The sequence below is a fragment of the Myotis yumanensis genome, unplaced genomic scaffold (genome assembly GCF_028538775.1).
Source record: "Myotis yumanensis isolate MYYU_CA2020_CCGP unplaced genomic scaffold, mMyoYum1.0.hap1 SCAF_6, whole genome shotgun sequence".
NCBI classification, from domain to species: domain Eukaryota; kingdom Metazoa; phylum Chordata; class Mammalia; order Chiroptera; family Vespertilionidae; genus Myotis; species Myotis yumanensis.
Genome location: NW_027223757.1, coordinates 93,687,999 through 93,708,377, shown reverse-complemented (window position 1 = coordinate 93,708,377; position 20,379 = coordinate 93,687,999). Strand labels below are relative to the sequence as shown.

The window sequence follows — 20,379 nt, the reverse complement described above, 5'->3', positions numbered from 1 at the left end:
TGGGCGCCAGGAATGATTCCAAGACTGCGAAGGAAGAATTGAGGTGAGGGCCTGAGAGGCGTGCTGATTTCTATGCTGAGTTCCACCATCAGGGCCCACTCGCTGTTACTCTCCAGAGGCCTCTCACACACCCCCTCACAGGCCTCCATTTGGTGCCCACCAAGTCCGTTGCCAAACCCCACACTCCAGGGAAGAGATATTCTGTGGCTTCAGCGCCTTCAGTTATTAAGGGGCTTTTTCAGAGAAGTCCAGTCTGCCCTCATTGGCCCTTCACCTGATCGTGGCCCCTGAGGTTGCCCCTATGGGGTCACTCACACTGTTTGCTGGCAACCTGCTCCCAGTCCTGTGCTCCGTGGGCCGGATCACCACCTCTTGTCCCCTTACTGTCTGGCAGGCGGAATGCCCCCACCCCTTACACCCAGTAGTCTGACGTTCACCTTCCTAGCATGTCCAGCGTGGGGAACACGCCCCAGAAGCTGGGTTCTGCTGATCTTCTGGTCCCTGACCTCCGGCAGTCTCTGGTAACTCCATTCTCTCTGTCTCCTGCCCTCCCAACCCTCAACACACACGAGAGACTATGAACACCTGTTCTTAGATTGACCCCATATTTCACAAGCGTATGATCAAGGACCTTTGCATGTGAGATGTGTACAACTGGGGCATGACATGGTGGTTTCATGACTTTAATTACCTAATAAATTAATTTTAATTTACTTTAATGCTACTCAGATGGCTAGGTAATAAAAACTTGTTCAAACAATGTACTAAGTGGTTTTGGCAAAATAGGATTTTCTTGAATTAAAGAGTTTGCATATCCAGTGACCTTAACATTCACTCTTCAGAGGAGGTGAGACAGCAAACATGCAGGTGGTGCGGGGCGGGGCGGAGCTGGCCGCGGAGACAGGCAGGCAGCGGAGCAGCTGCCAGGAACTGCTCCTGCCCCAGGCTGGCCTGACCCTCGCAGCGGCACCAGAAGGAGGAACCCAGGCCTCTGCGGGGAAATGAAGCTCACTCTCAGAACCACAGACGTTAAGGCTGTTGTGAGAATTTCCCTTCCTCATTACCTGCAGAACCCCGTGCTCCTGTAGCCCACAGCCCCCCCTGCTGACTCCTCAGGCCCAGGTCTCAGGTCCCCAGGCCGCTGGGATATGGGTTTTGGAAGCTTCCTCCTGGCAGCAGAAGAGGGTGCGTAGAGAGGCCCAGACCTTCGGGGGCCCCTGGCCTTCTAGGACAGCGTCCCAACTCCTTCCTGACAGCAGAGCCCCAAGCCCTGCCACTGCCCCCGCCCTTCTCGCAGCCTCCCAGGCGCCTGCTCTCCAGTGCTGCCCTCCGGTCTGCAAACCCTGTGGGGCCTGGCTGGTTTTGCTCAGTGGATAGAGCGTCGGCCTGTGGACTGAAGGGTCCCAGGTTCGAATCTGAGTCAAGAATTGATCCTCTGCCCTGGCCAGGCGTGTGCGGGAGGCAACCATGGATGTGTCTCTCTCACATCGCTGTTTCTCTCTCTCTGTCTCTCCCCATCCCTTCCACTCTCTCTAAAAAAAATCAATGGAAAGGGTATCCTCACGTGAGGATTACCAACAAAAAACACAACAGGGGAGGTGCGCCCGGAGGCTCTGCCAGGAGTGGGCAGCCTGGGAGCTCGAAGCCGCCGCAGCCATCTTGGACTCGGGCAGCCTGGGGGGCTCCTGGTGTCTGCAGAGGGTGCAGGCCCAGCTGGGGCTGGCGGAGACCACCGGAGACCGACACCCCCCTCCCCACCTCCCCCCTCAGCGGGCCTGTGTCCAACCCTCTGGCTCCGTGTAAAACCTGGAACCAGTGTCACGGTGGCAAGTGCTGGCTCCACCCTTCCCTGCCCGAGCAGGCCCCGTTTTCCTGTCTGTAAAGTGGGGGTTTGAGCCCTCCGGCCAGGTCACTGGCTGTGCCTGATGAGTGTGGCTGGGAAATTCTCAGCAGGAAGCCCTGGAGTGTTCGCGGGCTTTTCCTGCGGATTGCGGGTGCCCAGCCTCTGCGCGGGCTGAGGCCAAGTTGGAGGGACAGGGGGTTGGCAAGACCCCCTCAGGGGAATGGAAGCGAGGCCCCGGGTCCTCTGGGACGCGCATGTGACCATTCTGGAGGGTGTCAGAAACAGACTGAGATGCAGGGCCACTTACACGCCCCCAGGCCTGTTATTTTTATCACCCTGGCTGCCTCCCCACGGGGACTCCCCTGCAGCACGAAGCTGCTAGAATGAAAAGCCGTGTGCTAGCTGTGGGGGACACAGGGAAGCGGAAGCTGGGACACGGTGTCCCAGGCGGGAGCCAAGCGTGGGTGGTGGCTCCAGGAAAGGAGAGGAACTCAGCCAGGCCTGAGGTGGCCGTGGGGTCCCCGGCCTGTGCACTGCTCCACCAGCGCTGCAGCCAGAGCCGGTGGTTCAGGGTCCGCCAAGTTCACAGGGGGCAGGAGACTGGCCCAGGACGCAGAGATGGGTGGGGAGGGGCCAAGGCCGCCCAGGGCTGGAGAACCACAGCGGCCTCTATAGGATCCAGAAACCCAAGAGACCTTATTCAGTCATAGGCCAGGAGAATGCCAGGCCTGCCCAGGCTCCCTCACCCACCCTGAGGGAGAGGATTGACAGAGGCGACAATTCCCAGTGGGAGGGGGAGGCAGTTTATTATCCGACACTCTCAGAGGTGGGGTGGCCAGGGGGCTCCATCTGCTTCTCCTCCCCGCATTTGGCTCAATCAACCACTTCTCTTCCCAAATCCCCAGGCTGTATAAGATAGACAAGGCCCCCCACTCCCACCTCCACCCCGACTCCCACCCCCACCCCTACCCCCACCCCCACCCCCACCCCTACCCCCACGCCTACCCCCAGGAGGGGTTTAGGCAGATGGGGGCTTGGGGTAAAGTTCAAGTATTCAGTTCTCCCTCCCAGATTACACTGCGCCCAGGCCATCAGAGTGGATCCCACCCTTGGGGTTTCTGGTGATGTTAACAGCCCTTCTCTCAGAAACCTCAAGATGAGCTCCCTACCCCTTTCCCTGACCATCACAAACCACAGTCCTAAACCCTACAGTCTGTGCAAGGAGGCCCCTGCCCCCCTGGCATGGAGTGATGGGGGCAGGCAGCCTTCTCAAGTAGTGACACCTCGGAGCAAGTGGCGAGGGGAAGGGAGAGGGCCGAGGACCTCGGGAGGCAGGTTCGGAGGGACCTGGTGGATAAAGCCAGACAGCTCGGTCTGCCTCCTCACCCCACACCCCGGGCCCCTAATCCCTGAGAGTGCACCGGCCAAGGCCATATAGGTGGGGTGGGGGGAGTTAAGTAGTCCTTGTCCCCCAACCCGGGCCAGCCCTGTTGGGGACATGAAGCTTTGGAAGGGCTAGGACTGGGCTCCAGGTCAGCTCCCAAGCTCTGACATTCCAGAACAGCTGAATCCGGGGTACAGGATAGGCCTACTAACCCCATATCCCATGTCCTGGCCTGTGGCAGAGTGGTGGGGACGAGGGTGGGGGTGTCCTAAGGGCGTTATAAAAAGCTAAAACCATTAAAAACTTCTTGGGGAAAAGTGCCTCCCAGCTTCTTGCTTCCCCAAGTTATTAACCTCCCCAAAGCCCAGCAGAGAGAGCTGAGCCCAGAGAGGGGTCCATTAGCACCATGCAATGTTGGGGTGCCCCCGCAGCCTGACCGACCCCAAGCGGGGGCCCTTTAAAGCTGAAGTGCCACTTGCTAAAGCTTCTGTACCCTTGAGGGGGGACCCCTGCAGGGGACGGGTGAGGGAAGAAGTCTTGGCCGAAGTCCAGGCGGGGGTCTCAGCTGGGACCCCAAAGGACGCCTCCTGGGGTCATGACTGGAAGAATCTTCGTACCACAAACTGGCCCAACAGAACCACAGCCAGAACTATCAGCACATTCCAGATGGGGCCGTTGCCCAGGTCCAGGGCTGCCACCTGCCAGGAGACGGGGGTGTCAGAGGGACTGGCAGTGGATACAGGCACCGAGGGACTGGGGGGGTGTGGGGGGGGTGTGAAGCGGGCAGCCCAGCAGCACAGGGAGGCTGCCAGCGCTGGGCACTCACCCAGCCGCCCCTCTGCGCGATCCACCGTGCGATGCAGTGATGCAGAATGAAGTCGGCCACGAAACGGGTCACCTGGCCCAGGAAGCCGGTCAGGCCTCGCTGGTAGACGTGGAGGGCCAGGCGGTAGCCGAAGCCCAGGAGAGCCACCACCCGGCCCCAGTTGATGCCGCTCTCAAATAGGCTGCGGGCAGAGCACAGGCCATCAGTGGGAGCCCAGGGGGCTGCACCCCCCCCCCCCAGCAGGAAAGCAACACGGCTTAGCAGTGAGTCAAGGTGGCAGAGGTGCCCACCTGGCTGCTGTTTGGGGAGAGCCTGCATCTCTGTGAAAGGAGAAAGCTCAGAGGGCACAGGAAGGGACTGCCGCCGCCACCACTACCGGGGCCCGGTGCTGCGGGCGCAGGGGGCACAGGACAGAGCAGTGGACAGAGGCAGCAGGGAGATTACCTGTGGGCATTGCTGCTGGCCTGGCAGCCGAGGGACAGCAGAGAGAAAAGGACAGAAGAGGAGGTTAGGACAAATCCTGGAACCACACGGGTGGGGCTGGCCTCTGAGGGCCTGGGCGGGGTTCCAGCTGAGCAGGAACCCGAACCCTAAGCCTAACTCTAAGCCTAAGCCTACTGCTCCCCCTGCTCTCACCCCAGCTAACACTTTGTGCGTGTGGACCCCGTCCTGAGCGGCCCTCTCCATTTTATGGACGAGGCGACGGAGGGCCAGGCAGTTCAAAAGACAGCAAGTGGCATAGTCAAGCCATGACCAGGCATTTGGTCTCTAACCACCACACCAACTACTTATTCCGGGACCTGGTAGCAGGCAGCAACCTTACTGTCTTTGGTGTGAAATGTGGTTCTAAATTAGGACAGCTATTTCCTGGCTGGGCAGGGCGGCTCTGGGGATCTACCCACCCAGGCCGTCCACAGTCCTGATCTAAACAGTCAAGTGCTCACGCTCCGGAGATGGGGAGTCTGGGACCCAGCAAGCAGACGGGCCGAGGCCACACGTGAATGAACAGCAGACACGGGGAAGCAAACAGGCCTCCTGACACTGACAGAGAAGTGTGTCCCCCCAGGGGCAGGGCGCAGCGCAGGGGTGCCGGCAGAGGCAGGGCCGGGCCTACCTGGAGGCGATCTTGGTGAAGTACTGGTAGGCGTTCTCTGGGGTCGGCTGCAGGTGCTGCAACATGGTGTGGAACTCCAAGTCGAAGCGCTGGTTGATGTCATCCCCGATGATGGCGAGCTGCCGGCCCACCTGCCCCAAGGTGCTGGAGGCGGGAGGCAACAGGGGGCGAGGGACAGCTGTCAGGGCCGGGCGCAGGCTCCCGGCTAGGCCTTCTGCCGGGGTGCCCCAGCCTGCATCCCTCCCCGGAGGCCCCAGTGTTCTCAGATGCGAGGGCTGGGCTCGGCCCAGGGACAAGGTGCCCAGTGCGGGGGTGGGGAGCCCAAGATGAATAAGGAGCCACAAAGAAAGAAGGGCAAGAGGCCCCCCAAGACCCCCCCAGCTCCCAGGACCTCCATGGTGGCCCATGTGAGCACCTGCCTCCCTGAGGTGTCCCCGTGGGGCTCTGCTCACCTGTCAGGCTCTGGGGACAAGGTGACCATCTCTGGGTCAGGGGGGGCAGCCGCCTCAGCTTCCTGCTCCTGCTGATGGCGGTAAAAAACGTAGCTGCGGAAAACCTCCTCTGTGTCCCGGGCCACCTGCTCCTCTGAGGATCAAAGCCGGGAGTCAGGGGGGAAGGCCAGATCGGGCAGCCCCAGCCTTGGGGATGGTTACTCTTCCTCAAGGTCACCGCTGTCCTCACCCCGGGCAGCAGGCTCCCCGCTGCAGCCCCGAGTCCACCCCCCGTGCTTACTGGGTGCGGGTTAGCCTCCCGGCACTTTCCACCTAGTCCGCACGACAGCCTTGGGAGGTAGGGGGTCCCCACTTGCGGGCGGGAATGCGGCCTGAGGCCGGGAGGGTGGCACAAGGTCCCACAGCCAGAGTGCGCAGCGGGGCCAGGAGAACCTGGGTATTTGGGCCCTGAGTTCCATGTGACAAGCCCAGCCCTATGGCTTAGGGATCGTGGGGCCATACGTCAGACAGGGACATAGTGACAGACCTGGGCTGAGCCCAAAGTCCAGGGAACAGCCCCAGAGAGCTGCAGGCTTCCTGAGTCCCCTGGGAAGAGGGAAGGGCAGCCATCTTACTTCCTCCCAAAGGTGAGATCGAGGTGATAAGCCATCTACTTCCTCATTTCTCCTCCCACAGGGACAGGCCAGCCATACCTACTCTTCCTTCTTCTTGCCCATCCCACCCCTGGCACTGGAATGGCACCGTCCCAGGGCCCGCTCACTCCCCAGCCCCTCCCACCTCTGCAACCCAGGCCCGGCCCCTCCCAGCTCCAGGGCTTCCCGGGATCACTGGCCCAGCAGGCCACCTGCAATGGGTGGGGATCGTTTCTCCCAGTCCAAGGTGAGTTCCCTTCCTGGTCCCGTCCACGCCTGCCCTCTGCCCTCACCGCCGCCCTGGTGGTACGGGTGGGTGAGGGGCAGAAGGACCCTTACCCGAAGTGGAGGCCGGGGCAGACCCTTCACAGTCCTGCCTGGGCGGGCCTGGTCCTTGCCCAGATGCCATTGTTCAAGTCCAAGGGAAGAGCAGTGTCAGCCTGTGGGGATGGTGAGAAAAAGCAAAGATGGGGACAAGCAGGGGCCACAGATCAGAGGTTCCACAGCCACACAGGGGTCAAGTGGCCCTGACACCCCGACTCCCCGACCCTAGTCCGAGCTCCAGCCACTTGCATTTCACTGGCCACTCTTCAGGGAAGCCCAGGGGTGAGAAAAGCAAAGCAGCCAAGACCACATGCAGGGACCTGCCCCCGGCGTCCAGGGCCCCGGGAGGGTGGCCGCAGGAGGCCCTAGTGCTTCTCAAGTCAATTTCAGCTCCGTCCTGGAGCCCCGCACCTGCCCCGCACAGGGGCCCAGGGCCACAGGGCCACCGCAGGCTCGCCACCTTCCAGCCAAGGACCCCGAAAGTCCCACTTGCCCTTGGCTGGTCAGAACACGCCTGCCTTCCAGCTCAGACCTGTTGGCCACAAACACTTCTGAGCGCGATGGTGTACTTCTCCCAGCTGTGAACTCCCCCCGGGGGTGCCGGACACTGAAATGGCACATTCAGCCCGCAAGGCAGGCATCGTCATACCCATTTCACAGGTGGCAGGGGAGGCCCACGGCCACAGAGCTAGGCAGGGAGTCAGGTTGGCTACCTGAATCTCCTCAAGCCCATATGTCAACACACTTAAGATTTACTTTCCCCTGCCGAACCGGTTTGGCTCAGTGGATAGAGCGTCGGCCTGCGGACTGAGGGGTCCCGGGTTCGATTCTGGTCAGGGGCATGTACCTTGGTTGCGGGCACATCCCTACTGGGGGGCGTGCAGGAGGCAGCTGATCGATCTCTCTCATCGATGTTTCTAACTCTCTGTCCCTCTCCCTTCTTCTCTGTGGAAATTCAATAAAATATATTTTTAAAAAATAAATAAAATAAAAATCTAAAAAAAAAAAAAAGATTTACTTTCCCAGTTGTGGGTCTCAGAGGGTGTTCCTTCCGGGCATCTCTCCCTGGTCAGGCCTGGCCTGTGCCCTCCATTCCTGCCTTGCAGCCAGGCCTCCAGCACAGCCCCCCTGCCTTCCGTGGGCGCCCCCTCACCCCACGCTTGCTCTCCTACCCAGCCCCGTTTCCTCTGCCCAGCAGGGCCGCCTGATCTGCTATGAACCCTAGACAGAGGGAGTAGTTCCAGGGCGTGAGCTGTTTCACTTTCAATTTGCACCCCTCCATTTCCCCGCACACCAAGCATTTCCCCACACATCCCCCCCCCCCCCCCCGCCCCGCACCACCCTACCTCCATCCCCGGGGAGGGTGAAGCCCCACCCGGGACCAGGCAGAGCCGCCCTCCTCCCTGGGAGGCCCATGTACCCTCTGGCCTCCCTTCTCTCAGGCCTGGGCCATTCTTGTAGGGCCTCCGCCTCTCCTTTCTCAGGGCCGGGCCGGGGAGAAGGCAGACCCTCTCTTCTCCATCCCCAGGTGCCTCTCAAAATAGGCCTTTGCCTAGCACCCCCACTTCCAGCTCCTCCTGGAAGAAGATGCCCTTGCCTCTCCCCTGGTCCCCCAACCCGGCAGCCCAGGACAGCAGGGCCAGAGGATGCTGCCTGCATCTGCACCTCCCGCTCCCTCCGCCCCAGAGCTCCCTGCTGGAGCCGGTGGAGCCGCGGCACAGCCCCAGGACCAGAGGCCTCTGCCGACCAGGGCCTACCCCTGCCCGTCCAAGAGGCATGACTTCCTGGTAAGGCGAGTCCCTGCACCCCATCTACCGGGTTCGCTGAGCCCAGGATGTCCCCCAGGGGAAGTGCCCCGCGGGGCTGCAGACCCAGTCGAGGGCTCCTGGGCAGCAGGAAGCGCCCTTAGAGTTCCCCCAGCCTTGACCTTGGCTCTGACCTCCGCTCCAGCCTCCCAGGCTGCTAAAAGTCTCGGTCCTTCGCCCCGAGTCTCAGGCGCCCAGGGCCAGGGCATGAGGGGCAGCCAGAGGCAGCCCTGGCCGGATCAGGCCCCCGCGGGGGGTGTCGAAGCTGCCCCGGCAAAGCCTCGCCTCCCCACCCCCGCTCCCAGCGGTCTCCCTGCCCCACCCTGCGCCTGGTGCTGCCTCGATCGATCAGAGAGGATGGGCCGGACCCTCCGGCTTACCTACCCGGACCCCGGCCTAGGCCAGGGATGGCTCCGTGGGGCCGAGGCTGGAGGTCCCGAGGGGGTGCTCCAGGGTTCGCCGCCCAGGCCCGGCTTCCCGGAGCGGCTGTCAGTGAATCCCTGGTGTCCGATGCCGTCTCCGCGGGTCCCAGCCTCGGCACCAAGAGGCTCCGGGGAGCGAGCGTGGAGGAGCCGGCAGCTCCCGGCTGCAATCAGCTCCCTCTAGAGGAAGTCGCTCTGCAGCCGCCGGATGCGGATGTGCCGCCTCCAGCCGGGGCGGTCTGCGCTCGCCCCTCAATCGGCAGCCCCCACCGCGAGTGGCTCCTCCCCCCGCTGCTTTTCCCACCCCTGACCCTTGATCTTTTCTCCCTCCCATCAGTCAATGCCAAAGGAAAAAATCAGGATGGTGATGTTTCTTTTGCACGTTAGCAAGTGAATCTTCTCATTGAATCTTCTCAACAACGCTTGGAAGTAGTGCCATCCGTACACCCACTGTACGGATGAGCCAACTGAGGCTCAGCTGGTTGAAGGAGCTCTCCGGAAGTCACCCAGCTGCGCTATAATCGAGTCTGGAGGTGCCGGGGGAATAACAATACTAAATTGAGATTCAACGTGCAACTAGGTACCAGGCACCTCCGTGGTCTCTGGGACTAGAAACCCGAAGGGGACAGGCAGGTGAGCAGATGAAACCACAGTGAGGGACTTGCGCTTCCGCCGGGGACAACTGGGCACCGCAGTTAGGAGTCGGGGATATTGGTATAAACTTGACGGAGCCTCTGCTCAGAGGGATTTGGGGGGCAGGCTCCCAAAGCACCACGATGATGTACAGGGTGTCATACAGGGTGTGGAGTGGGAGTTTATGATTCCAGGCGGAAAAGATGCACCGCATTTGGCACAAACAGATGAAACGTTGTTTTTCTAAAAGTAATGTTGGGCAGATCTCTGCTTTAATGATTTTTTACAGAGAGGAAGGGAGAGAGAGAGTTAGAAACATTAACGAGAGAGAAACATCGACCAGCTGCCTCCTGCACACCCCTACTGGGGATGTGCCCACAATCAAGGTACATGCCCTTGACCGGAATAGAACCTGGGACCCTTGAGTCCGCAGGCTGATGCTCTATCCACTGAGCCAAACCGGTTAGGGCTAAAATGTTTTTCAATACAATTGGATGTCACCCTTCAAGATGTGATGAATTTGAAAAGAATAACCCCGATATTTACTTAATGGAGTCGCTAAATCTTGCTGAAAACAAGAGGGGAAAGTTGTAGCAAAAGGGGAATGTGGACTCGATTTTGACCGACTACAGTTTTGTCCCAAAGATACTCAGCTCAAATATTTTGAAAAACAGTTTGAACTTCAGGACAAAATTACCAATGTTTCTTCACTGTTGAAACTCACATGCTGAATTTTTAAAAAAATATATTTTTATTGATTTCAGAGAGGAAGGGAGAGAGAAATAGAAACATCAATGATGAGAGAGAATCATTGACCGGCTGCCTCCTGCACGCCCCCTACTGGGGATCGAGCCCACAACCGGGGCATGTGCCCTTGACCAGAATTGAACCAGGGGGCCTTCAATCTGCAGGCGGACGCTCTATCCACTGAGCCAAACCAGCTTGGGCTGACTTTTTGCACGTAATAGAGCTAGCTGAGGGTGTGGGTGGAGCTCGCAGTTGTTTGATGGGACTGGCAGCACCGACTGCCCGCTGCGTGGGTCTCCATGGGACTCAGTGCTGCTCGCTGAACACTGAGCTCCTGGGGGAGTTCAGAAGTCAATACCTGATGAAAATCAATGATTGAGACGGATACACCTTGGCGTGGAGTCAAAAGTACACGGGCTGGTTCAAAATATATAAAAACGTCATTTCCACCTGGCCGGGCATGGCTCCATGGTTGAGTGTTGACCTATGAACCAGAAGGTCAGGGTTTGATTCCTGTTCAGGGCACATGCCCGGGTTGCAGTCTCGATCTCCAGTGGGGGGCATGCAGGAGGCAGCCAATCAATGATCCTCTCTCATCATTGATATTCCTATATCTCCTTTCCTCATTTCTCCCACAGGGACAGGGATATCTCCTTTCCTTTCCTCTCTAAAATCAATAAAAATATATTAAAAACAAAACAAAGCCCTGACTGGTTTGGCTCAGTGGATAGAGCTTCGGTCTATGGACTGAAGGGTCCCGGGTTCGATTCCGGTCAAGGGCATGTACCTTGGTTGTGGGCACATCCCCAGTAGGTGGTGTGCAGGAAGCAGCTGATCGATGGTTCTCTCTCATCGATGTTTCTAACTCTCCCTTCCTCTCTAAAAAATCTATAAAATATATTTTATAAATAAATAAATAAATAAATAAAATAAAAACAAAACAAAAAAACCCGTCATTTCCTACCAACAAATGGAAAATAGGCACTGTTTTGAGGACAGAAATGAGCGCTGCCATCTAATTCCAGTACTGGAGGGTCCCCTGGAATTAGCAGTACCTACAGAGCAATACCATTGAAGGACATGTAATCGGTATGTATCTTCCATCATGTATGTCAAGTTTCATGGTAAAACTTAATGAAAGTTTCAATAAAGGAATTCTCTGGGGGAAACAAAACAAAACAAGGGGGGTCTGTGCTCCCACCTGGACCCAAGTGAACCCAGTGCCTGGAGGGGAGAGAAGGGCGGGCCCTCTGGCCACAGCCAGGGAAAGACCAGCAGGTGCAGAGAGGGGGTGCCGAATCCTCCAGACCCCCTGCCCCCTTCTCAGGGCCCGGGTTCCCCAAGCCTCCTCTGCCCCCCACCCACATGCTTCCTCACCAACCACCCGCAGGCTGGCCTCCTCCCTGCCTCAGCCACCCCCAGCCCTCTCTGCCCCCAGGTAATCCCCCCCTCGCCCCCCCCATCACTCCCCGCCTCCCGCCTGCCTGCCCTTTGCCTTCTAGAACTCCTGGAAGTTTCCAACTGGAGCTTTTAATTTGAAAGCTCCTCCAGTTCTTAAGCAGTTGGTCCTGGGGGGCTGCTACGGCCCCTCCCTCCGGGTCAGGGTCCCTCTCAGGATGGCGAGCCCAGCTCCAACCCCTCAGTCTGGAAATTTGGACCGCTCCTCCATGCTCCGCTTCTTCCTGGTGGGGAGCACGGGCGGCCGGAAGAGCTCCAAGGGGACCCTGCTGGGAGATGAGGCGCGCCCTGGGTCCTTGATGATGGACCGCCAGGGGCGAGTGGGGAGGAAGGAGCCCAGGCGGCCGGCCCAGGGGCGCCGCACCCCCTCTGAGGCCCTACCACAGCGTGATCCCTCGGGGCTGGGGGGCATGAGGGCCCAGACCACCCCCTCCATGAAGGTCTTGAGCCTCATGGCCCCGGGTGTAGAGGTAAAGTGGGTGCTGCCCAGAGGAAGCCAGGAGGTCCTGGGCAACCTGTCTGAGAAGACGCAGAGGGAAGAGGAGGAGGAGGCGGCAGGGGCCCCAGACAGGTGAGGGGCTGGGCTGTGGTGGTGGGAAGGGGCCTGGGGCAGAGGAATTGGGGAGGGGGAGGGCGCGCGCGCGCGCGTGTGTGTGTGTGTGTGTGTGTGCGCGCGCGTGCGCCAGGACTGGGAGTCTTGGAGGGTTGAGGACTGGACACCTGGGTGGGCAACATCAGGGTGAGGAGGCACCGGAGGGGTGTGTTGGGCCTGTGGAAGGAAGCAGAGATGAGGGTCCTCCCACAAGTGAGGGTTGGGGATGGGGGCTCCAGAGGAAAGGGGTCCTGCTGGGGCCGGAAAGGCGCCTGCGGGGTGAGGCAGTGCCACAGTTCCCACTCCACCTGCCCCCCCTACTCTCTCCCTCCTGGTCCCTCGCCCCCCTCCCGCCTCCAGGATGAAGCCCCAGAGGGCCCAGCGGGGAGCTGGGAGCAGGAGGATGGAGGGGCTGAGTAGGGCCTGTGGGAGAGCCTTGGGGGACGTGGGGATGTCCGGGGCCTTTACCAAATCTCTGGGCCCCGCCTGCCACCCCCACCTGACTCTGCTTTGGGATCAGGGGCCACTTTGCCCAAGCCCTGGAGGTGGAGCAGGGGGCCACGGGGCCACGGGAGGTCAGCCCTGAGGCCCTTGCCGTGGAGGAGCAGCAGCTGCAGGACGGTGAGCGTGGGCATGGGGCGGGGCCAGGGAGGGGCGGGGCCAGGAATGGGGGCGGGGCCAGGAATGGGGCGGGGTCAGAAACAGCCCTCTTTTTCCAGGACTCAGGCTGGGCCGGGAAGGACACAGCCTAAGGGAAGGCTGGAAGCCGGCTGCCTGGGGTCCCAGCTCCACTGGGCCAAGCTGTGTGTTGGCAGCAGACTGCCCGGCCTTTCTGTGTGCCCGTTTCCTCCTCTATAAAATGAGAGTGCGATAGGTCCTGCCTCAGAAGGTAGTTGCAAGAATGAAATGAAATGTCCTTGTAAAGTGCCCAGAACTGTGCCTGGGCATAGCAGGTGTTTGCTAAGGAAAACCAGGCTGCCTGCCCCCAGCCCAACCTCCAGCTGTCCCTGCCCGGCTGGGCCGAGCCCACCCCGGTTGCCAGCTGACCCAGCTGACGGTCGGGTGACTGCCCTTCACAGGAGACCTCAGGCCGGCTTCTCTGAAGGTGGGGGCAACTCCCTGGAACCACATCCTCACCTTGTACAAGCAGTTTCAGAAACTGGCCATGGCCAAGGTCTGTGGGGCCGAGCTGGGGCCGCCGGGGGAGGCGGGGTGGGGCCCAGGAGTGAGGCTCGGGGTCCTGCCTTCACCTCGGGAGGCTGCTCCGGCTGCTTCCTGTTTCATGTGGAGGCGGGGCTGCAGGCCGGGGCCCTTCTCACCTGCTCAGTGACCCGGCACACCCTCAGCTGCCTCTCGAGGAAGACTTACTGGACGAGGAGGAAGGGGAGGAAGAGGAAATGGAGGAAGAGGACAGCTCATTCAAGCTCTGCGTCCCAGTCCCCCTCCAGTCTCCACTGCATAAGACATTTAGGCCAATCGACACAGTGGGTAAGTGGGGTGCCCCACCTCCCCTCCCCACAGCCCCTCCCCACACCCCCCCCCTCCCCACACGCCCCAGGCAGTCCCGTTTTCTAAGGGCTCATGGGTGCGATGCCAGTTCTGACCACCAGGTGGTGCCATAGGACATAAGATGGCCACCGGGAAGTTGGCCAGAGAGTGGCTGGGCGGGAGGCTCGCTTCTCTAGGTAGGGTCCTCCTCCCTTGGGGTGTGCAGACCGCGAGGTGAAGGTGTGACTGGGCTGGGAATCCCCGCCCGGAATCCCGTTCAGTGGCCACTTCCAGCTCTGGTTTTCCCATCAGGTGGGCACTGCTGTGACAGGGCCCCAGAGGTTGCCCCTGAGGGCAGATGAGAGAGGTGGGGAGGGTGATAATACAGAGTCATTGCTAACCTTTACATAATCATCGCTTCTCGGCCTTTTGGCTAAGATCAAGTGTAACCTGTACATAATCATTTCTATGGGCCATCTCCTTCTCTAAGCGCTTTTCACAAAATAATGTACTGGATTCTGAGGTAGGTCTTATACGCGCCACTTCACAGCAGAGAAGCTAGGCACAGAGAGGTTAAGTAATTCACCCAAGATCACAGAGCTAGGAAGTGGCAGGGCTGGGACTTGAGCCCAGGTAGTTGGGATGGTTCCAGATCCATGCTCTTGAGTTGGTGGCAGGAGGGGAGTAGATGCCTGTCCCTCGCATGGTCTCCCAGGAGGTGAGGAGACTCACACTCATGCTTGCCGGAGGGAGCCCATGGAAGCGAGTTTCTTGGGGAGGCAGCGTGTGGCTGGCTCCGGGGAGTGGGTGAAGAAAGCGCTATGGCCAGGGTGACCAGGGACTGCGGGGCCAGGATGGGAGCCAGAGCCGCCTCTTCCTTCGGCCTCCAGCAGTTTGCTCCAGCCTACTCCTGCCTGTCCCTTGCCCATCTCTCTGGCTCTCAGGTTTCGTGGAGTCAGAGTTAAAGAAGTTTCTGGAAGCACAGCAGGAGTCCCGCCTCCGCCTCCGGAAGATGCGCAGCCTTGAGGGCCTGGAGCCACTGGTCCCGTCAGAGATCACCCTGGAGACCATTCTGGGTGACCAGGTATGCCACGCTGCCCGAGGACACTGGCGAAAGCAGACGGGAGGCCTCCCATGGCCCCGGCCCCGGCCCAGGCTCCAGCCCCCCACTGCCTGGGTAGGGGGGGCATGATCCCTTCTTGGTGGTATTTCTGAGAATCCGACCCTGACCCCTGCACACACACACTTCCCCATCAGTCTCTCTGTTTCTCATTTGACCCAGAGTCCAAATCTCCACTCTTTTTTATTACTATTATATTTTTATTGATTTCAGAGAGGGAAAGAAACATCCATGATGAGAGAGAATCACCGATTGGCTGCCTCCTGCACACCCCCTACTGGGGAGTGGATGAAGAAAGCTATGGCTAGGGTGACCAGGGACTGCACAGGGCCAACCTGCAACCCAGGCATGTGCCCTGACCGGAATCGAACCCGGGACCCTTCAGTTCACAGGCCGATGCTCTGTCCACTGAGCCAAACCAGTCAGGACCAAATGTCCACTCTTGAGGCTTAAGTTTGCCATCCACTTGCTTGTGGCCTTGGGCAGGTCCTTTTCCCTCTCTGAGCCTCAGTTTCCTTATCTGAACACGAGGGACTTGTCTCGTGGCTCTAAGGCTTCTAGTACATCTGTAACTCACATGCTGTTGCTCATTTTCTATTTCTCTCCCCTTCACACCCATGCCTGACCCCACAAACACACAGGTGCCGGATAGTGACTCCGCTGGTCACACCACAGACCACCACTGCCCACCCTGGACAGCAGCCTAAGCATTCGGCCTGTCCCAGCTCCTCGGGGGGCGCATTGATGGTTCTGTTGTGGAAAGATGAGTTGGGGTCATTTCTGCTTAATTTCTATTCATTCATCAGCTCATCCTTCCACTCAGTGGACACATGCCCCTGTCTGTGTGGTTTACCAAAGGAAAGAGCAGAGGGTTGGGCCCTGGCCGGGCAGCTCAGCTGCTTAGAGCATCCTCCTGATAAAACAAGGTTTCGAGTTCAATCCCCAGTCAGGGCACCTACAAGAATCAACCAATGGATGCATCAATGAGTGGAAAAACAAATTGACCCCCCCACCTCTCCTTTCCTCTTTGTCTAAAAATCAATTGAAAAAAAGGAAGGAAGGAAGGAAGAGCGAGCAGCGGGTTGGGAGGCGGGTCTTCAGGCCTCTGCCCATGAGAGGGCTGTTGGCGATGAAGAGTGTACGGCCGTCACCTGCACAGGGCACTCAGGGTTAGGGCTCTGGCTACAGGAGCGCAGGCCCACCAGGCGCCCAGGGCAGCCTTCTCATTGTCCTGAGGCCGTGGCGCCTCACAGGCACCCCTCTGAGCTCTGGGGACAGGGCTGAGCCACCACATCCCAACCCACCCTAGGCTGCAGGTCAGCTTGGCAGGGCCCCTCGCCTTTGCCTTTTCCCTCTTCCTCCTCCTCCTCCCCACAGCACCACCCCCTGAGCCTGCCTGCCCCTGCCCAGGGCTCACAGTCCTGGGGTGGCCTGAGCAGCATTGGAGGGGCCTGGGAGTATCTGGAGGGTGTGGCAAGTGGGGGCCCAGCTCAGCCCTCACTCTGGGGACACAGCTGCCTCGGGAATATCTTCCTCTCATGGGTGTTTCAGAGGTCTGTCCCCATCACCACCCCACGGCCTTCTCATCCCTCAGGGACGCCAAGCGGGGGGGGGGGGGGGGTGCGGGAAGGGGGGGGAGCCGCCCCCAACCTTTGGGGAGTGCTGGGGCCCCGGGAGAGGGGCGCTGAGGCGGCTGAGGCCCCACCCTAGGCTGCAGGGAAGGGTGCAGAGCCCCCTTGGTGTGGTGTCCACCGCAGAGGTGAGGACGGGAGGGTCGGCTGGGTGCTGGACTCCTGGGGTTTTGAAGGAACCCCCTCCCCCCCGCCCCTGGAGTTGGAGGGAGAGGGGAGCCCAGATGCCGAGGCCTCTTCCTCCCGCCCGCTCTGCCCCCAGGGCCTGCTGCTCCAGGAGATGGATGCCCTGGGAAACTGGCCTCCACACTGGCCTCCGAGTGAGTGAGGGGTGCTGGCGAGTCTGCCCCACAGGCCCGGACGGACCTGCACAGGGAGGCAGCCTCTCTCCTTAGGAAACAGCCCAGGAGCTCCGGGCCGGGTCCCGGGATAAACGGTGCCTGCGTCTGCAGGGCGGCTGCCAGCAGACTGTCCCACAGTCGGACGTGGGCTGTGAGGTTATGAATAAAGCCCAGTTTGACTCCAGCCCGCTTGGTTGACTGTGGACCCTGCCGCTCATTGGCACCCGGAACCAGCTCAGCAGTCAGAGGGGGACGGGGGAGGGGGGGGGTGGTCAGTCTAGTCCCCAGTCTGTGCCTGCAGCGCCCTGGGCTCCAGGGGCAGGTGCAGCGCGTGTCTGGGCGTCTGGGCAGGAGGTCTGTGTACCTGGCAGGGGTGGGAAGGACCCTGGTCCAGGCCTGCCCGGTCTGCATGTCCCTGACTTCCCTCCCGCCCCAGTTCCCAGGCCAGGCTTGCGGCCTCACAGGGAGGATCCGGGAATTCTCCAGCAGGAAGTTCCTGCCCAGCCAGCACAGGGACAAAGCCAGGAAAACAGGCCTGGGGCCGTGGGGCCTGCCTCGGGGGCTGGGCTGGGCAGGTGAAGGTCCCTAGGGTCAATACAGAGCGCCCCTCCCGCTGCCCCTGGTGGCAGCCCACTGCCAGGTGCAGCACCAGCCTCAGGGGCCTGGGAGGCCCGGCCCTCGCCCAGCAGCGGGGGTGGGCGGGAGTTGGAGGCTCAACTCATACGGATCTGCTTTGGACACCAGGAGGTGCTATTGTCTGGAGGTGCTGGTGGCTCCCCGTAGGACCAGGGTCCCTTCCCTTCCTGGTCCAAGGCTCTGAGGCGAGAGAGAGAGAGAGAGAGAGAGAGAGAGAGATATTGGGGGAGAGAGAGAGAGAGAGAGAGAGAGGGAGAGCACTCACATTGCCCCCAGCTCTTCTCATGATGACGGGTCTGGCCTGCTCCATGGGCACCCCCACCCCCACCCCACGTCTAGCCTGACCCTATTGCAGAGCTGAAGTTCAATATCAGAACATGGAGGCCTCTCTCAATCACGTGACTGGTGACAGCTGTTTGTTGGGTGGTGGCACCTGCTTGGGGTGGTGTAGGGAGACTTCAGTGACCGGCCTGTCCCTGACCAGCCCAGCCGGTGAGGGGGGTCCCCCCTCCTAGCCCCAGACCATGAGAGCGCAGGTGGCCCATGGGGCTGGGGCTTTCTCCCGGGCCTCCTGGCCAGGCCCTGCCTGCCTGACTCAGCCGCCCGCGGGGCTGGAGGCCGGGCGTCTGGGCTGCCCTCTGAGTCAGCGGGAAGCAGCCTGTGGCCATACAACTCACCTGTGCTCTAATGCTTTCCCCAGAGAGCTGGCTGTTGGGAAGGCTGGTTGCGCTAGACCCCCGCTCTCCCCTGCAGGGACCCCAGAGGACACCTCTCCTTCCCCTTCCTGATTGCCCCCCTCCTGGGGCCAGCTGTGCAGGGGGTGGGGAGCCCTGGGGCCCAGAGCACAGCAGGACGGAGCTCGTCCCCTTTCCGGTTGCCCTGGGAGGGGCCCACCTGGGCTCCTGGGTCCAGGCCGGCACCACAGTGGGTCAGGGCAGGCCAGGCCCCTCGGCTCAGGCTAGGAGGGGTGAGGGGCAGGGCCCTCGGCTCAAAGAGGGGGACTCTGCTCCTTCCTGTCAAGTGCAGGCCATGCCACCTCTGCGTCCACCCCCACCTGCTTCCCACGACCCACGGAGAGGAAGGTGGGGTGGAGGGGGCAGGATGGGGGCGTCTGCCGAGGCAGGAGCAGGAAGCTGGCACCGGCATAGGGCCTGGCCGGCCTCCAGGGGTCCTGGGCCTGGCTCTGGGTGGGTGGCGAGGCCGTGGAGACAGGACCTGGGGATGTGCTGTGGGAAGGCCCGGCGGGCACGGTGGGCGAGCACACAGGGCTGGGCTCAGGCTCACACCTCGCGGAGGGCCCTGCATTTCTGAAAGGCTTCGAGGGAACTGCAGACGCATCTGTGGGTCAGACCTGGGGACTGGGTGGCATCTACAGTTGCTGTCCCGTGCCAGGTGGGCGCTGCCGTGCTCCGGTGAGAGGGCTCTGAAACCCAGTGAGGGTGTCTCTTTCTAACTGGCTCAAATTGGGGGGCGGGGAGGGGTGGGCGGCAAACCAGCTGTACTGTTTTCCAGGTGGGAAATGAGATGGGGAGCAGACAGGCAGAGGGGAGGGGCTGGGCTGGCTGCAGGCAGGCCCCACACCCTGAACCTCAGTTCCTGCCTCTGTGAAGTGGGAGAGACCAGGCCCCTGTGGCTGAAGGAAGTGCTGTGTGACATGGAGCAGCATTTACCAAGCATCTGCTATGCCCGCTCCCATCCCAGGCGCTGAGGAATAGAGCAGCAGACAGAACTAAAGAGCCCTCACGTTTCTGAGCATTTGTTATCTCCAGGGGGATAAATAATAAGCGTAAGCTGTCGGAGTGACAGGTGCTGTTTCAGGAGTGACGGGGTGTGCAAGCAGGAGGGCCAGGGAGGCGGGAGCGAGGTGTGTGGGCACGGCCCACCAGCAGGAGCTCAGCATGTGCACATGCGCTGCGGCCGGAGCACCTGGTGGGCTGAGGACCAGGAGGACCGGTGTGGCTGGAAGGGGGTGAGTGGGAGGGGAGGCCAGGAAGGAAGCAGGAAATGGAAATTTGCGGAGCTGAAATTTCAGGGGTGGTTTTATCAGTGACAAGTGACAACATGTGGTTTACCTCCTAAAAGTCTCCCTTGGGCCCTGGCCAGGAGCTCAGTGGGTTAGAGTGTCGTCCTGATGGGCCAAGGTTGTGGGTTCCATCCCATCAGGGCACATGCACGAAGCAACCAGTGGAGGCATCAATAAGTGGAACAACAAACTGATGCCTCTCTCTCTCTCTCTCTCTCTCTCTCTCTCTCAAATCAATTTTAAAAACTCTCCCCTGAGTGGGGAAGAGGCTCTGGGGGACGGGAGGGGGGAGTGGAGCAGGGAGACCCCTTGGGAGGCTTGGGGCTGCGGGGGGGAGGGGGGTTGCACTACTGTCTTCAGCACCAGGAGCACCTTTGCACCTTGTGCAGTGGAACACCCACCCCTGCCCCAGAGGCTGGAGAGGAAGAGGGGTGAGCTTGGGCGGGGGACCCAGAAGGTCCCACTGAAGGCAAGTGGGCAGCTGATCATGTGTGGGCAACTTCGACGTGTGTGCGTGTGCGTGTGTGTGCGTGCGTGCGTGTGTGTGCGTGTGTGCGTGTGCGTGTGTGTGCGTGTGGACTTCAGCGTGTGTGTGCGTGTGCGTGTGTGTGTGTGTGACTTGGGGGGGTGACAGCAGGGGTGGTTGGCACCAGCAGGGCTGGGCCACCGTGGAGCCACTGAACCCTGGTGCTTCCTCTCCCTGCGGCCCTGACCCCGAGGGCCCAGGCGGGAGCTGGGGCTCGTCTGCTGATTTCACCTGCCCACAGACCAAGGATCCGTCACCTCTCTCGTGGGGACGGGGCGGGGGGGGGGGGGGTGGCAGCGGGTAACAACAGACCCAACAACAAAATCAGATGCTGCTGCTGTAACACAGGTTTGGAGACTGCAGACGAGGAGCAGGGAGGAAC

The 20,379-nt window shown here is 60.7% G+C and overlaps 2 protein-coding genes across 3 annotated transcripts; one reads left to right on the top strand and one right to left on the bottom strand.

Moving 5' to 3' along the window:
• Positions 1-2,825: 2,825 nt before the first annotated feature.
• BAK1 (BCL2 antagonist/killer 1) lies at positions 2,826-8,977 on the bottom strand. 2 transcript variants are annotated; one of them, XM_070419438.1, is made up of 6 exons: positions 8,761-8,977; positions 6,591-6,691; positions 5,620-5,752; positions 5,168-5,311; positions 4,054-4,234; positions 2,826-3,925 (listed from the first exon to the last, which is right to left on the bottom strand). In XM_070419438.1, the coding sequence occupies exons 2-6, from the start codon at positions 6,658-6,660 to the stop codon at positions 3,821-3,823; spliced, it is 633 nt and encodes a 210-aa protein (XP_070275539.1). In that variant the 5' UTR covers positions 6,661-6,691; positions 8,761-8,977; the 3' UTR covers positions 2,826-3,820. The 2 variants fall into 2 exon arrangements, with proteins under 2 accessions (XP_070275539.1, XP_070275538.1); XM_070419437.1 differs by having other exon boundaries at positions 8,765-8,977.
• Positions 8,978-12,981: 4,004 nt separating this feature from the next.
• On the top strand, positions 12,982-16,974 carry LOC139013262 (putative gametogenetin-binding protein 1). Its single transcript, XM_070419436.1, has 4 exons — positions 12,982-13,406; positions 13,579-13,720; positions 14,665-14,804; positions 16,734-16,974. Exons 1-4 carry the CDS (start codon positions 13,398-13,400, stop codon positions 16,797-16,799), a joined length of 357 nt encoding a protein of 118 aa, XP_070275537.1. The 5' UTR covers positions 12,982-13,397; the 3' UTR covers positions 16,800-16,974.
• The last annotated feature ends 3,405 nt before the right edge of the window (positions 16,975-20,379 follow it).

Bases quoted from the DNA above. Each gene is read 5' to 3' on its own strand.
- BAK1 (XM_070419438.1), bottom strand. From the start codon at position 6,660: ATGGCATCTGGGCAAGGACCAGGCCCGCCCAGGCAGGACTGTGAAGGG. The intron at 5,753-6,590 runs GTAAGGGTCCTT...TTTGATCCTCAG, and splicing joins TGCCCCGGCCTCCACTTCGG to AGGAGCAGGTGGCCCGGGAC. The intron at 4,235-5,167 runs GTAGGCCCGGCC...CTCTGCCCGCAG, and splicing joins TTCACCAAGATCGCCTCCAG to CCTATTTGAGAGCGGCATCA.
- LOC139013262 (XM_070419436.1), top strand. The intron at 13,721-14,664 runs GTAAGTGGGGTG...TCTGGCTCTCAG, and splicing joins TAGGCCAATCGACACAGTGG to GTTTCGTGGAGTCAGAGTTA. The intron at 14,805-16,733 runs GTATGCCACGCT...CTCTGCCCCCAG, and splicing joins AGACCATTCTGGGTGACCAG to GGCCTGCTGCTCCAGGAGAT.